This window comes from Euleptes europaea, chromosome 2, assembly GCF_029931775.1.
Source record: "Euleptes europaea isolate rEulEur1 chromosome 2, rEulEur1.hap1, whole genome shotgun sequence".
NCBI lineage: Eukaryota > Metazoa > Chordata > Lepidosauria > Squamata > Sphaerodactylidae > Euleptes > Euleptes europaea.
Window position 1 is genome coordinate 139521949 of NC_079313.1, and position 16676 is coordinate 139538624.

The 16676-nt window shown below is 50.4% G+C and overlaps 1 protein-coding gene across 1 annotated transcript in view; it reads left to right on the plus strand.

Moving 5' to 3' along the window:
* TGM2 (transglutaminase 2) overlaps nucleotides 1-14577 on the plus strand; it is a 56733-nt gene extending 42156 nt beyond the window's left edge. The window contains exons 9-13 of the mRNA XM_056844211.1: nucleotides 115-354; nucleotides 2821-3090; nucleotides 9679-9839; nucleotides 13336-13472; nucleotides 14379-14577. Coding sequence (XP_056700189.1) covers nucleotides 115-354; nucleotides 2821-3090; nucleotides 9679-9839; nucleotides 13336-13472; nucleotides 14379-14535 — 965 coding nt within the window. The 3' untranslated portion in view covers nucleotides 14536-14577. The remainder of the gene's footprint in view (nucleotides 1-114; nucleotides 355-2820; nucleotides 3091-9678; nucleotides 9840-13335; nucleotides 13473-14378) is intronic.
* The last annotated feature ends 2099 nt before the right edge of the window (nucleotides 14578-16676 follow it).

Genomic DNA, 16676 nt, shown 5'->3' on the forward strand with positions numbered 1-16676 from the left:
TGTATGTTCCAAGTCCCCTGTTCTAGAGAATGGATGAAATCGCTTCTGAGGCCTGCTGAGACAAACAGTATTGATTGTTTGTCCAGTTTGTTGACTGCACCTTTAACTTCTCAGGTGTTTACTGCTGTGGTCCAACTCCGGTCAAGGCCATCAAGGAAGGAGAACTGAAAATGAAGTATGACATTCCCTTCGTCTTTGCTGAGGTCAATGCAGATGTGGTTTATTGGATGCTCCAGAGTGACAGTTCCCGAAAGAAGACCGTCAACTCCACTCTAGTGGGAAAGCACATCAGCACCAAGAGTGTGGGCAGAGATTCAAGGGAGGACATCACCCACAACTACAAGTACCTGGAAGGTACAAAGACACCCCCAAATTCCAGAAACAAGAATCGGAGCCTGCACCTTCAAAAATGCAGAGGAGGCTGTTTCCACCTCCTTTTGTGTCCAGCTGTTTGTGTGATATACTAAAGAAAGGTGGTTTCAGAGGGGATCCATGTTGGTTTGCAGTAGAACAGCTAAATTCGAGTCCAGCAGCTCCTTAGAGACCAATAAGATTTTCGGGGAGGAAGCTTTCGAGAGTCAAAACTCCCTTCGTCTGATACCAGAGAGCTTTAACTCTCAAAAGCTTATGCCCTGAAAACCTTGCTGGTCTCTAAGGTGCTACTGGATTTGAATCTAGCTAAAGAAAGGTGTGCTCCTAAGCATGTACAGAGACCCTTTAGAAATTAAACAGGGTAGGAGGCAGAATTTAGCTGACTGAACCAGTTGTGGGTATCTGGTAGCCTGGACAGCTGGATCCCCATGACTCTACAGAGAGGGATCATACGGTAGTATGTGCTGTATTTGGATGACCCCTCCAGACCTCACCCCCCCAGGTAGTTATAATAACAGCTGGAAGATTTTATGTATTTATGTATTATTTAATTAATTCATTTATACCCCACGTTTCTCCTCAATGGGGACTAAAACCAGCTTACATAATTTGTCTTGATTTCAGTAAGGCTTTTGATAATGTTCCATGTGATATTCTTGTTGACAAGTTGGTAAAATGTGGTTTGGATCCTATTACTGTTGGGTGGATCTGTCATTGGTTGACAGATTGCACCCAAAGAGTGCTTGTAAATGGTTCCTCATCCACTTGGAGAGGAGTGACTAGTGGAGTGCCTCAGGGATCTGTCCTGGGCCTTGTGTTGTTCAACATCTTTATAAATGACTTGGATGAAGGAATAGAAGGGATGCTTATTAAATTTGCAGATGATACTAGATTGGGAGGGGTAGCAAATCCTGACCTGGATAGCCCAAGGCTAACCTGATCTCTTCAGATCTCAGATGCTAAGCAGGGATGGCCCTGGTCAGAATTTGGATGGGAGATCACCAAGGACTACCAGGGTTGTGATGTGGAGGCAGGCAAAGACAAACCACCTCCCAATGTCTCTTGTCTTGAAAACCCTAAGGGGTCACCATAAATTAGCTGTGATTTGACAGCACACACACACACACACACACACACACACACACACACACAGCAAATACAGTAGAAGACCGAATCAAGACTCAGGATGATCCTGACAGGCTGGAAAACTGGGCTTAAACTAAATGTAAAGATCTGTATTTAGATAGGGGAAAAAAAGGTATGATCATAGGATGTGAGAGGCTTGTCTTGGCAGTAGTATGTGTGAAAAGAACCTAGAAGACTTAGTAGACCATACACTGATCTTGAATCAACATTGTGATGTGGTAGCTAAAAAGGCAAATGCGATTTTGGGCTGCACCAACAGAAATATAGTGTCCAAGTCATGTGAAGTGATGATATCGCTTTACTCTGCTCTAGTTAGACCTTGTTTGGAGTATTGTGTTCAGATTTGGGCACCACAATTTAAAAAGGATGTAGACAAGCTGGAACGTGTCCAGAGGAGGGCAACGAAGATGGTGAGGGGTCTGGAGACCAAGTCCTATGAGGAAAGGAGCTGGGTATGTTTAGCCTGGAGAGGAGAAAACTGAGAGGGGATATGATAACCATCTTCAGTTCTTGAAGGTCTGTCATAGAGAGGAGAGTGCTGAGTTGTTTTTTGTTGCCCTAGGTTGGACCAGAGCCAACAGGTTGAAATTAAATCAAAAGTGTTTTCAGTGAAACATTAGGAAGAATTTCCTGACAGTTAGGGCGGTTCCTTAGTGGAACAGGCTTCCTCAGGTGATAGGCTCTCCTTCTTTGGAGGTGTTTAAGCAGAGGCTAGATGGCCATCTGTCAGCAATGCTGATTCTGTGAACTTAGGCAGATCATGAGAGGGAGGGCAGGAACGGTTGTGTCAGTGCTTGGCTCTCGTGGCCTTTTCTTACATATCCAGGGTAATGCCAATTGCCACTTTGGGGCCAAGAAGGCATTTTCCTCCATGCCAGATTGGCCCAGGGATTCTCTAGGTTTTTTGCCATCTTCTGGGCATGGAGCAGGGGTCACTGGGGGTATGAGAGGAGGTAGTTGTGAATTTCCTGCATTGTGCAGAGGGTTAGACTAGAAGACCTTGGAGGTCCTTTCCAACACTATGTTTCTATGTTTTACTCTCCTCCATTTTATCCTCATAACAACCCTGTTAGGTAGGTTAGTCTAACAGAGTGTGACTGGCCCAGTGAGCTGTCATGGCACGAGTGGGGATTCTAACCCGGTTCCTCCCAGATACTAGTTCAGCTCTCTTAACCACAACACCACATTCCCATTTCAGGGAGAAAATATGTTAGAATAAATGAAAGCTTACTAAAATTAATCTGTACAGCTCCTGGCACATAAACAAATGTGGCAGCCATTGTTGTGGTTTTCTTTCGGCAGGTTCAGAGGAAGAGAGGGCTGTTCTGGAAAAGGTGAAACTCAAGAAGACCTACCCAAAAGAGGAGGAGGGCTTGAACGTCAAAATCAAAGTCTCCGAGGGAATGAACAATGGGTGCGACTTCGACATCTTTGCCGTCATCAGCAACAACTCGGGCAGTGAGCGGACGTGCCGGCTGATGTTTGGAGCCCGCACAGCTGGATACAATGGGGCGTTGGGGCCTGAGTGTGGGAGAAAAGACCTGCTGAACGTCGCCTTGCAGCCGTACGCAGGTAAGGGGTGGGGAGGAAGCCTCTTCAGTTTCTCCTCTTTTTCCCTCAGATCCCTCCGGGGTCATCTCAGCTCCTCACACTCCACACAAAGCTCTTGAAGGCCCCACTTTGGGTTGCCAGCTCTGGGTTGGGAAATACCTAGAGAATTTAGGGGTGGAGCCTGAGGAGGGTGGGGTTGGGGAGGGACTTCAATGCCATAGAGTCCAATTGCCAAAGTGGCCATTTTCTCCAGGTGAACTGATCTCTATGAGCAGGAGATCAGTTGTAATAGCAGGAGATCTCCAGCTACCATCTGGAGTGGTAATTGGCAATTGCACTCTATGACACTGAAGTCCCTCCCCTCCTCTAAACCCCGCCTTCCTCAGGCTCTGCCCCAAAACCCACCAGGTATTTCCCAACCTGGAGCTGGCAACCCTACATAGAGGCCATTTTCTCCAGGGGAAACTGATTTCTGTTGCTGGGAGATCAGTTGTAATCCCAGGAGATTGCCAGCCACCACCTGGAGGTTGGCAACCTTAGCGGACACTGCCATGGTGACAACAAGTGAAAGCTAACCTGTACACATCCACCAGTCAGCAGCCTAGATGGGTGTGCCCAGAGTAGGGTTGCCAGGTGAGTGGTATTAAAGCTCTGGAGTGGTGGTTATGTGCGCGCATGGGTGTGCACACGCGATGACGGCACTTCTGGTTTTATTCCCGAAAGCACCACATCGCTGCGGCTGCTTTAACACTCAAACCCCCCAAATTTGGGTGTTTGATTGTTAAATCTGCCACGGCGACACGGCGCTGCCGGAAGTAAAACCGGACATGCTGTCATTTCTTACACGCGCCTGCGTGCACTCACGGCTCCCCCAGCCCCAGTCCCTAAAACCTCTCACTGATCGGGAGGTTGGACCTGGCAACCCTAGCCCAGAGGGCCTGCCCTTTCGTCTTGGGCACAGTTACCAGTCTCATGGGGCCTAGGCTCAGCCTGCCCTACTCCCCAAGCTCTGTGCTGCCCCCGCCACCTGAAGCTAGATGGGTGGCAACCTGAGAAAGGTCCTTCTCTGTCATGACACCAAAACTTTGGGACTCCCTTCCCAGGGAGATTCGTCTGTCTTTCGCCTTCTATTAGTGTGTTTCATCAGAGGGAGAAGACTTTTTTTGTTTCGTCTGGCATGTATGCGTTAAGTGCCGTCAAGTCGCTTCTGACTCATGGCGACCCTATGAATGAAAGTCCTCCAAAATGTCCTATCTTTGGCAGCCTTGCTCAGATCTTGCAAACTAAGGGCTGTGGCTTCATTTATTGAGTCAATCCATCCCTTGTTGGGTCTTCCTCTTTTCCTGCTGCCCTCAACTTTTCCTAGCATGACTGTCTTTTCTAGTGATTCTTGTCTTCTCGTAATGTGACCAAAGTACGACAGCCTCAGTTTAGTCACTTTAGCTTCTAGGGAGCGCTCAGGCTTGATTTGATCTCTGTGTGTGCATTATGTGCAGTCATGTCACTACCATCTTCTGGCAACCCTATGAAGTAATGACCTCCTTTCTTCCCCCGGGACTGATTTCTACACATCTGGTGGTGTGTAACTTAAGAGACACTTCCTTCATGTATGCTCACTGTGCTATAAACATCAGCTCCATCAACTGCACGCGGCCTCTTTGCTGAGCTTTGCATTTCTCCCTACTGAGATCCACACACATCATCTTCAAGCTCCCAGTCCATATTTCTTCAGGCATCTTCTTGTCCGCTTGAGTCTCTGTCCTCCTTCCACCAACTCCCTTCATACTGCTGTGGACACGAAGAGCCTAACCATGCCTTCTGCATTTGCAGCATAAGTTCATCTCTGTGGAAAACCTGGACTCATCAGTTGAGGCTAAAAGATGCAAGGGGGTCAAGAACTGAGTAGCTGGAGGGGTTTGGAGCTAGTCCTGGGTCTTTGTCATTTAGGCCTGAGGAAAGGTGGATTAGATTATCCTTTAGGGTTTCTGCCTCGCTACAGCATTTTAAATGTATTTTTATATTGCCCCACCGTTTTGGAGGAGAGTGCTAGAGCGTCCCTGCCATGATGCCAGCCCTTCTGGGTAAACCCCGAAGTGATGTCATCACGCTGGGCACGCGGATCACTGGCCCCAGTCCTGGCCCCATGAAGCTCCCACTGGTTGCCAGGAGGGACCTGGCAACCTTATGTGTGACTGGCCCAAGGTCACCCAGCGAGCTTCCATGGCAGAGTAGGGATTCGAACCTGGGTCTCCCAGATCCTCATCTGACACTATAACTACTATACCATGCTAGGGTTGCCAGCTCTGGGTGGGGAAGTACCAGGAAATTTGGGGGTGGAGCCTAGGGAGGGACCTCAGTGGGGTATAACACCGAGTCTATCCACCATTTCTCCAGGGGAACTGATCTCTCATCCAGCAATCACATCACTTGTCATTTCAGGCAGGGTTGCCACCTCCGGGTTGGGAATTACTGGGAGATTTTGGGGGCGGAGCCTGAAGAGGGCAGGGCTTGGGTAGGGGAGGGACTTCAGTGCCATAGAGTCCAATTGCCAAAGTGGCCATTTTCTCCAGGTGAACTGATCTCTATCGGCTGGAGATCAGTTGTAATAGCAGGAGATCTCCAGCCACCACCTGGAGGTTGGTAACCCTATGCCATCCTGGCTCTCAGCATGCTGTGGTTTAAGTCTTGTGACTCAAGACGGAGTGGCAAATGTGCCATTGGAGACGTCCTAAGCTCACGAAAAATATTTACTTGTGAGGCTTGGCTCTTGACACCTGGCACACTCATTTGGCTGGGAGGCGCAACCCCGGTGGAGGGCAGCCAGTGACAAGTGGCACCAAGACCAGCATTCCCATCCTGCTGGAGGAAGGGCGAGCAGAGGGTAACGTTTCTGTCTGCATCGGCAATTTCCTGCCCTTTGAGGCGGGTGCCAAGCCAGCGGATGTGATGGCATGTGGCTCGTTTCTATCCCAGCGCCTGCCCCTCCCCGTCGTCCAAGCAAACAATGGGCTTGTCTTTGCAACCGGCAGAGTGTCATGCTTGGGAAAAAACCTGTGTGAGAGGAACATGGGAGAACAGAGCCGTGGGCGAAGCCGCAGAGATAAGCAGCCCTTCCGGCCTGCCCTGGAGGTGGAAGCTGAGATGGGGCTCCTTTTGCTGCCAAGGAGGAGAAGCGCGGTTGACGGGCCGAGGCGAGGCTTTGTCACTCCCCAGTCACGCTCCGGGCATGTCAGGAGACGGGCGCGCTGGGCTGCCGCCTGGGTGCAGCCAGGAGTGTGGTGGGAGGCAAAGGCTGGAGCTTGTTCACCAGGAGCCCTCCACACCTGCTTTGGGGCAGGGAGGGCTGTCCAGTCTTACACTTCCTTTTCAGCCAAGCAAAAATTGCAATACCCCCCAAGGTAGGTCCTGGAAGACAGGATCCACCGAGGCCGCTGGTTCGGTTCTCCACATAAGAGCAGCCGAGATAAAACTCAAGCTTTGTCCCAACATGAGTGCAGAGGGCAAGTATGAACGCACCAATCATTAGGGTTGCAAGCTCCAGGTTAGGAAATACCTGGAGATTTTTGGAGTGGAGCCTGAGGAGGGCGGGGTTTGGAGGGAGGGGCTTCAATGAGGTATATTGCTATAGAGACCACCTTCCAAAGCGGCCATTTTCTCCAGGTGAACAGATCTCTGTTGCTTGGAGATAAGTTGTAATAGCTGGAGATCTCCAGCTACCACCTGGAGGTGGGCAAGCCAACACTGGATTGACCTCCTTAGTCAAGCGGTGGGGCAGAGGCTGCTTAGAAGGAAGATGGGGTCAGTTGCCTCTTTGGATCAGGACAAGGGTCCCACTTATGGTTGTCGGCCTCCATGTGGGGCCTGGATCTCCCGATGACTGAGACCAGTTCCCCTGGAGAAAATGGCTGCTTTGGAGGTAGGATTGCCAATTCCAGGTGGGCAAATACCTGGAGATTTTTGGGGCAGAGCCTGAGGAGAACGGGGTTTGGGGAGGTGACTTCAGTGGGATATAATGCCATCGAGTCAACTTTCCAAAGGGGCCGTTTTCTCCAAGTGAACTGATCTCTATCAGCTGGAAATCAGCTGAAATAGCAGATCTCCAGCTAGTACCTGGAGGTTGGCAAGCCTATTTGGAGGGTGGACTGATGGCCTTCTAACCTGCTGAGGTCCTTCTCCTCTCCAAACCCCACCCTTCCCAGGCTCCTCTCCCAAATCTCCATGAATTTCCCAACCTGGAGCCGGCAGCTTTCTATGTCTATCTAATACGGCTCATACAGCTATAGCCTTGAGCAGAAAATAAAGAAATAAAAATGCCTTACTTACTTAATTGTTGCCCCTATAAATTTTGCCCTAGACAGAGTAACAGGATCAGTTGTATCTGATAGTGGCCACTTCACCTGCACCCTCGTACTGCCACATGCCTCGTTGGACTTTTCCATATTTTTAAAGAAAGGAGTAACTAAACTGGCTCTCAGCTCAGTACATACAAGACACTCCAAGACCATATGTTGGACAGTTTCGACTTTGCCAAGTGGCCGGCAACTTTAGGATTCCCACTCTATGGCATCACATCCCACTAAACTCCCTCCCTTACTCAAACCCCCCGCTCCCCGAATCTCCAGGGATCCCCCAACCCGAAGTTGGCAACCCTATGGCAAACCAACCCTCCAGAGGCAGGGACACCACGAAAGTGGCCAACCCTAATCCTTCACCCTGTCCAAAGTGTCCGGACATGGCTGGAGACGGGCTGTGGGGCTGAGTGGGTGGGCCTGGGCTAGGCGGTTCTTATCCTGGCAAGACTCAGAGAGCTCAGCTTCTTTCCTGTCCACCTGCCTGCTGCTGCCTACAAATCTTATGAGGCCTTTGTGTCGTCTTCCTCTTCTCTCACGCTGAGCTTCGTCCCTTCCCTTGCGGGGTTTCTCTCAGCCTCTTCTGCCCCAGCGTCCCCTGCTTCTGTCAAGGATTGTCTCTTGGGTCCGCAGCATGGCCCAGCTTCTGTTGACCACAGCAGGACACTGCCGGCCGCGCTTACCTAAGCAGCCTTCACCTTTTGTGTCTCAGCGCAACACCCCCCTTTCCGAGCCCCCACCCCAGTTCGGCCCCTCTGCACACATGCCCTCCCTGCTAAACTGGTGAACAAATAGTCTGAACGTTGTCAAAACACCACGTTGTCGGCATTAAATAGCTTTTCCTGTGCATTGTCTGAGCTTTTAGTTCTTCGCAGGCTTGGCTTCTTTTTTTGGCTGCAAGTCTGAACAAACGTCTTGGACAGAAAGTGGGAGAAGTGAACAAAGAGAGCTGAAATAGCAAACGCGGCCTCTCTCACTGGGGCGATGCATGTGCTTGCCCAGAAGTGGCCTGCTTTTTTCCACAGCCGGGAAGGAATTCAATTTTGCTTTGACCTGACATGCTGCGCTCTCGACTGAGCTATTTTTGACGGTGCTCCAGCGTTTTAGGTACAGCAGAACCCTTTTGCGAGGACAACCTTAGCCTGACCTGCCTCCGTGAAGCGTGTTTCACCTGCGGAGCCCTATCATGAGGCGTGATTGGAAAAAGATGTTAAAAAAAAAACCGGGTCAGGCCCTTCAGGAGAAAAGCTGTAGATCTTAGTAGGGCGAGTGGTGGGCCCAGGGCCTTAGCTCAATGCCGTCGAGGAGAAATGGTACCCATTTTGTGCTGATGCTTCAGGCATTTGGCTCTTGTGTGTCTGTGTGCCGTCAAGTCGTAGCCAACTTATGGCAACCCTATAGGGGTGGGGTGTTGAACTCAATTGTTACGAGGGCTGGATAGGACATAAATGTCCCTTGGTCGGGCTGGGCCATGCCTCGCCAACCCAGATTGAGGGGGGGGGGGATGGCTACCTTGGCTGGCTTGCGGGCTGGAGAAGAGCTGTCAAGGAGTTGGATCCTGCCCTCGGGCCTTATGTTTGACACCCCTCTGTAGGGTTTCCAAAGCAAGAGACATTCAGAGATGGTTTGCCACTGCCTGCCTCCTAGGGTTGTCAACCTCCAGGTAATAGCAGGAGATCTCCAGCTATTACAACTGATCTCCAGCCGATACAAATAAGTTCACCTGGAGAAAACGGCCGCTTTGGCAATTCGACTCTATGGCATTGAAGTCCCTCCCGTCCCCAAACCCCACCCTCCTCAGGCTCCGTCCCCAAAATCTCCCACCGGTGGTGAAGAGGTACCTAGCAACCTTATTGCGCCTGCATGGGCTGAGAGAGTTCGGACAGAACTGTGACTGGCCCAAGGACACCCAGCAGGCTTCATGTGGAGGAGTGGGGAATCGAACCCGGTACTCCAGATTAGAGTCCACTGCTCCAAACCACCGCTCTTAACCACTACACCATACTGGCTCACAAGAAAGTCCTTGCCCACTGGCAGAAGACAATAAGAGAGGGGAACAGGGGTATTGTAGCAGCTTCATCGAATTCCACCCTACATCTTCCCATATACCTGAACTGAGTGTGTACAAAATAATCCCTTCCAACTTTAGGAATGCACCTTTCTCGCTGTTTTTCATTGTGTTATGGAACTCTCTTAACCCTTTGGGATCAAGGAGTACTCTTGTTTCCGACCACAGCAAATCTAATGTTTTTCTCTCCAGAGAAGTCCGTCCCCTTGCGCATCCTTTACGAGAAGTACGGTGGGTGCTTAACCCAGGACAACATGATCAAGGTGATGGCCGTCCTTCAGGACTATGAGACCAAAGAGATCGTGCTCGGCGTCCGAAACATCTATGTCAAAAACCCAGATATCAGAATCAGGGTAAGGCAACGTGCTGGTCTCTCTCTGTGCAGCACAGAACTTCTGGGCAGTGGGAGACATGACCAGAAAGCGATGTAGGTAGGTAGGTAGGTAGGTAGGTAGGTAGGTAGGTAGGTAGGAAGGAAGGAAGGAAGGAAGGAAGGAAGGAAGGAAGGAAGGAAGGAAGGAAGGAAGGAAGGAAGGAAGGAAGGAAGGAAGGAAGGAAGGCTGATCGCCACTTTGGAGTCAGGAAGGAATTTTCCTCCAGGCCAGATTGGCCAGGGATCCTGGAGGTAGCTGTGAATTCCCTGCACTGTCAAGGGGTTGGACTAGATGACATTTGGGATCCCTTCCAGCTCCGTTTCTATGTGACTTCTTCCAAGTGGGATAGAAGAGGGAAGCAAAGACCTCTGGAGAATTCCAAGTGGGAAGGATCGGCCCTTCCTTCTCCAAAGTGTCCCAAAGTGTTTCCGTTCATGAAGAACAAAGCCCGGCCTTTCTCTCAGGCTTCCAGTCTGAAAGGGAGAGACTCACACAGGAAGAGGAGTGGAGAGGAAAACTTGGGGGGGGGGGGATCCGTGTGACAGCAATTTCTCTCTAGTTGGGCCAGACAGATCTTCCTGGGGGGAAACCTTGCTTGGATGAAAGCAGGAGAGAGTTGTCCTGTGGCTGAGGCTGCCAACTCTGGGTTGGGAAATTCCTGGAGATTTGGGGGTGGAACCTACTGACTGGGAAAGCAAGATTCGGGGAGGGGAGAGATCTCAGTGGCTGTGATGCCATAGAGGCCATCCTGTGAAGCTGCCATTTTCTCCAGGGGAATGAGGCTCTGTCACCTGGAGAGCTGTTGTAATTCCAGGATATCTCCAGCCCCACCTGAGGTTGGCAACCTTACCTATGGCTAGGGTTGCCACTATTACAACTGATCTCTGGACATCAGAGATCAGTTCCCCTGGAGAAAATGGCCACTTTGGCAATTGGACTCTATGGCACGAAGTCCCTCCCCTCCCCAAACTCCGCCCTCCTCAGGCTCCACCCCCAAAATCTCCAGGTATTTCCCAACCCAGAGCTGGCAACCCTACCTACGGGCCCTTAGTATTCCATCTGACAACAAAGGCCAGAATATCCTTTTCCTTCTTTTCTGATGTTTCAGAGCAACTAGCAGATGGAGCAGAGTTCTTCCTGGCATTCTGCTCCATGCATCTTTTATTGACAAAATGTTCCAATCTATTTAAGCCTCCTGAGAACTGTACATTTACATTTAGGAGTGTCTGGCAAGAGGCGGGAAAATAAGACACCACTCACAAGAATGATGGTTCCAGTCAAGTCCTTGGGAGGGTCTAGGGCCGTTGTCCTAGATGGGTGGTTGGCTACACCCCTGCCTGGCAGGACAAAGAAAACACTTCGAGCCAACCTGAGTCCACATGCAGTCCACACTTGGCAGCTTATATGAGTTAGCAGAGAAAGGGGAGTTTTGCCTGTGCGAGTTCCTCAACCAACAGGTGGTTTGAAACAAGGGGGTCTCTGTGCCCCAGACACAAAATGGAGGGGGGGGGGTCAACCTGACCTTGCTTAAAATGGCAGCCCAGTAAGGTTGGGGAGGTTGTGACAATCCTTGAGCACATTTTCCATCCATTTTCCATTTCTATAAATGTACCTAATGGATTTCTGGCAGGGTACGAGGTTTCTCACGAAAGCTCCTACCCTGCCAGAAATTGTGTTAGTCTTGAAGGTGCTACTGGACTCTTGCTCTTTTCTACTGCTAGCGACAGACTAACATGGCTACCCATCGTGATCGATTTGTAATGGGTTTGTTTGAGCTATGTATATCCCACTTTCCTCCCTAAAAAGCCCCCCCCCCAAGGCAGATTACAAATGCACCTGCGTAAGGACAGATGAAACAGTGAAAGACAACCATGAACACACCCTGACCCACAAATGCTCACTGAAAAAGGCCGGTCAATGTAAACCACACAGTACCCTACATCCCACTGATGTGTGTCCTAGAGAAAACAGGGGCACCTGAATGCTTTACTCATTGGAGAAAAATGCAGCTCTGGGGTGGAATGGGCGAGGGGAAGTGCATTGGCCAAATGGTAGAAGCAGAAAGGGTTAACATCTGCCTCTCCATCATCAGGGTCTAGATCCCTGCTTAGCCTTTCCACCACTGCCGTTTGAAGAAATCTAAAGAAATGGCCCAGGTTGGCCCTATCTTGTCAGATCTTGGAAGCTAAGCAGGGCCAGCCCTGGTTAGTCCTTGGATGGGAGACCACCAAGGATGCCCAGGGTCACTACATAGAGGCAGGCAAGGGCAAACCACCTCTGAAGGTCTCTTGCCTTGAAAACCCTTGAGGGAGTTTCCAGAAGTCATCTGCAACGTGAAGGCACTTCCTACCGCAAAGAGACGGGCGATCCGCTGTGACCCACATTGTTGTGTTCTGTGCCCAAACTGGGAGATTCTCTGATGCTTTTTTTGGCTCATGCATTGAACAGAGGGGGAGCTTGAGGCAGGCCGTGTAGGGTAAGCTGTGGCATGGCTGGTGGGAGAAACCGTGCGCTGACTTAATACATCTCGGAAGAACAGACTGTCTTGACTTGCCAGAGCTCCCCATTGTGGGAGACCGCACAACCCACAGTTCTCGCTTTGACTTCTCCTTAGAAAGCCAATGGCAAAACACTGTCCCCAGCCTCCTCAGAAAGCTTACTCATTCTTGCAAACTACAAATGTAGAACACTTGTTCTCAGTCTATCATCTCCCTCGTTTCCAAGTCCCAGGGCACCATCTGGCCAAAGTCAAGTGACTCCCAATGAGTCCCGTGGGTCAAAATGAGGCACTCTCTGACTGAAAGCTAACATCTACGCCTGGATAGTGGCCATTGTCCTCTACAGTTGTTTTTAAAGTTTCAAATCTCAGAGTAGGCTAGGCATTCTTTTAACTGGTACCAGGCCAAGAAGTTTGTTTTTGTACAAATTGGGCATAAAACGAAGTACTGCAGCTAAGTTAAATAATCACCCGCTGCAAGCGTTCCAAGAATTTCCCAGAGCTCAGATAAGGTTTCAGATGCAGCCACTGGAAGGAAAGGCAGGATTCTCGATTGTCTGCATCCTCTAAATGTACTCAGCCTACGCCACTTATTGCCTCAAGGTACTGCAATGGCTTTAAAAAGAATTCTGTCTAGTCAATGGGTAGGGCTAAGGGTGGCGACGGGCCAAGAAAACCACTAACACCTTCATGTTCAGGGTATTTTCGCGCATGAGGGTTGCAGTGGCTGCTATTTAATCCGACTGTGAAACATTCATTGGCTAGAAGACTAATTTAACAGTGGCTTTGTGGCTTTCACGTCCACATTAGCAATGTTCAGACCACAAGATGGAGATTCAGAGGTGATCGGAGCCTCCCAGGGGAAAATGCCATTCCCCCCCCCCCACACACACACACACCATCTTGGCCAAACACAACATGTCATGGCGACCACTGTTAGGGCCAAGGGACCCATCTTTCCCTTTTCTTCCAATGCAGATCTTGGGGGAACCAGCTCAGAATCGCAAACTGGTGGCCGAGCTCACTCTGGTTAACCCCCTTCCCAGTCCCCTGAGCGGCTGCGTCTTCACCATGGAAGGGGCCGGCCTCACGAGAGGGCAGAAGGTCCAGGAACTGTGAGTATCTGGTTCTAAATTCTAAAACGGGGAAAGAGCTGGAGAAGGTGCAGAAAAGAGCAACCAAAATGCTCAGGGGACTAGAGCAACTGCCCTATGAGGAGCGGTTAAAACGCTTAGGGCTGTTGAGCTTGGAAAGAAGGCGGCTGAGGGGAGACATGATAGAGGTCTATAAAATTATGCATGATAGGGAGAGAGTGGACGGGGAGAAGCATTTCTCCATCTCTCATAATACTAGAACACCGGGTCATCTGCTGAAGCTGGAGGATGAGAGATTCAAAACAGATAAAAGGAAGTATTTCTTCACACAACGCATAGTTAAATTGTGGAACTCCCTGCCCCAGGATGTGGTGATGGCTGCCAACTTGGAAGGCTTTAAGAGGGGAATGTGGACATGTTCATGGAGGAGAGGGATATCTATGGCTATTAGTAAAAATGGATACTAGTCATGATGCACACCTATTCTCTGCACAGTATCAGAGGAGCCTGCCTATTATATTAGGTGCTGTGGAGCACAGGCAGGAGAATGCTGCAGTCATCTTGCTCCATGACCTCTCAAATTGCCACGGAATAAGGGGCTGAGCAGAAACGGGGCTGGGGGTGGGCAGGGTAGGGTTGCCTGGTCCCTCTTCACCACTGGTGGTAGGTTTTGGGGGTGGAGCCTGAGGAGGGCAGGGTTTGGAGAGGGGAAGGACTTCAATGCCATAGAGTCCAGTTGCCAAAGCGGCCATTTTCTCCAGGTGACCCGATCTCTATTGGCTGGAGATCAGTTGTAATAGCTGGAGATCTCCAGCTAGTACCTGGAGGTTGGCAACCCTAGGGCAGGGTGTTTCCCGCAGGTGCAGCAACACAGACTCCGCAAGAGGTGGAATGACTGACGGTGTCCATCTCCCGATCTCTCCCCAGTGACAGCCCCATCGGGCCAGGAGAAGAGGCCAAAGTGAGGGTGGACTTTGTGCCTCAGCAGTCAGGCCTGAGAAAGCTGGTGGTGGACTTCGAGAGCGACAAGCTGACTGGTGTGAAGGGCTACCGGAACGTCATCATCGCCCCCGTGTCCAAGTGAAGCCCGCCTCGAAGGGGAGGAGGCAGCTTATCTAGCAATACTTCACTCTGTGAGAGGGACAATTGCACCAGCCACGGAGACCCAAAGAACCCTGCTTTGACCTTCAGCTGCTGGAGATTGGCCAGCACGCTCCTCTTTCTCCTCCCATTGTATGGAAAGAAAGAAAGAAAGAAGGAAAGAAAGAAAGAAAGAAAGAAAGAAAGAAAGAAAGAAAGAAAGAAAGAAAGAAAGAAAGAAAGAAAGAAAGAAAGAAAGAGGTGGTGGTACAACAGGGGAGTCATAACTTTTGCACCGTCCTCCCTCAGCCCCCGTGCAGAAAGAAGATCCACGTGGCCCCCCACTTCCTTTGTTGTGTCACCACGGTCCTCCTCGTCCCCTGCTGGAGTCTTCTGCTGCTCAAGCCCGCTTGCGAGGGGAGAATCACCAGCCATTGAGCCGCCTCCTACGCAGTATCCATGTGGCAGACCCTGCCATGTTCTTTTCTTCAAGGCACTTTCACACATGTCAAATAATGCGCTTTCAATCCACTTTTAATGTACTTTGAAACTGGATTTTACAGTGGCCGTTTATGCTTCGTAATTAGCAGCATGTTCCAGGCTGAATTGCCCATTTTTTTTTATTTCTTCATGCTGAACCATCATTCCAACCGTCACAGCGAAGCCTGCCCATATCTGCTTTGCATTTCTTAAGAGCCCCTTTTTCGTGACCTTTTGTATTTGCTCCGCCCCAGCATCGAAGCATTTACTGAAGGAGCCATGAAAAATCACAGCTGCGGCTTAGCTATGCAAACAACCATTTCTAATGGCTATGCAAAAGAAGGAACGAAGGAGCACGCGAGTGTGGTGTGTGTTTGGAATTTGTTTGACTTTCTCCTATTGCATCAGGACCATGAATAGTCATTTAAAGGGCGGATTTAAAAAAGCAGCTTTGAGCGAGCATCAAAAACAACCCTGCATAAATGGCCTGTGTGAAACGGCAAAATCCACTCGCAAACAATCGTTAAAGTACATTGAAAGTGGATCAAAAGTGCATTATTCAGCATGTGTGGAAGCGCCCTAAGGTGTTCTTCAGGAAGTGATTACTGGCAAGATGGTGGAGCCCCATCACAAGATCATTTCACAGTCTGGTCTGCGTAAGCAATAGATTGAGGTGGTAGAGCCCTGAAGCGGCATTGTGGAGCGTACCACTTCAGTCTACTGGGGGGTTGTCTTTTTGATGCAAGCCCACCCCTATTGAGAGAGCTCCGTGGGTTCTCTGAATGGGGGCATTTCCACGCAGCTTTGGCCCACATGCAAGCCCCTCGGCTCGGGCTCTGAGTCTGATTACCTCCAACTTTTTGAAAAAGCCAAAGCCTGCTTAAGAGAGCAAAAGAGGGGGGAAAGAAGAGGAAAATGGGACAAAATGAACTTTCCGCTGGAGTCGAGATGACCTCAAACCTCCTGGGGAAAAAATACTTCTAAAACAGGGAACGTGGCCCTCCCTGCTTCCTCCTGGCTGGCCCTCTTGGCTTGGCCATCACGACTGCTGTCTTGTTCCAAAACCCGTGACAACAAGCAGAACGGTTTGTGCTTTTCACAAGGCTGGCAAAGTCGAAGGGCAGCGAGGCGCCATGACTGCCAGGCGAGCGTGAGCATCAGAGATCAGCGGGGTCCAAGCAGCCTCCTGCGGCTGCCGCATCTCTTCTCCGCTTCCCCAGCATCCCATGCGGACAGTGTCCTCAGCTATTTTTAGTCCTTTGGCTGAAGAATAAAAGCCCCTCTGCTTGCAAAGAAAAGGCACAGCGGGAGAGCACGAGGGACTCCGCAGCCAGAGATTGTGCAGGCCCAGCAGAGGAAATGGCTTTCTGCCCCCACTCCTGGAGACTTTTGTGGGACTACAGCTAGGCCTGAGGCAAGGTGGGCTCTTTGCCCCCCAGGGCAGCGGTGGCCGTAGGGTATTGCCGCCTTTAAAAAAGGAAGTGATATAGGCTGAAGTGACTCTTAGAGCTGCCCGTCAATCAAAACGTTTGGAGGCAGGGTTGCCAGGCCCCCCTTTGCCACTGGCGGGAGGTTTTAGGGACAGAGCCTGAGGAGGAGAGGGACTTCAACGCCATAGACTCCAATTGCCAAAGCGGTCATTTTCTCCAGGTGAACTGATCTCTA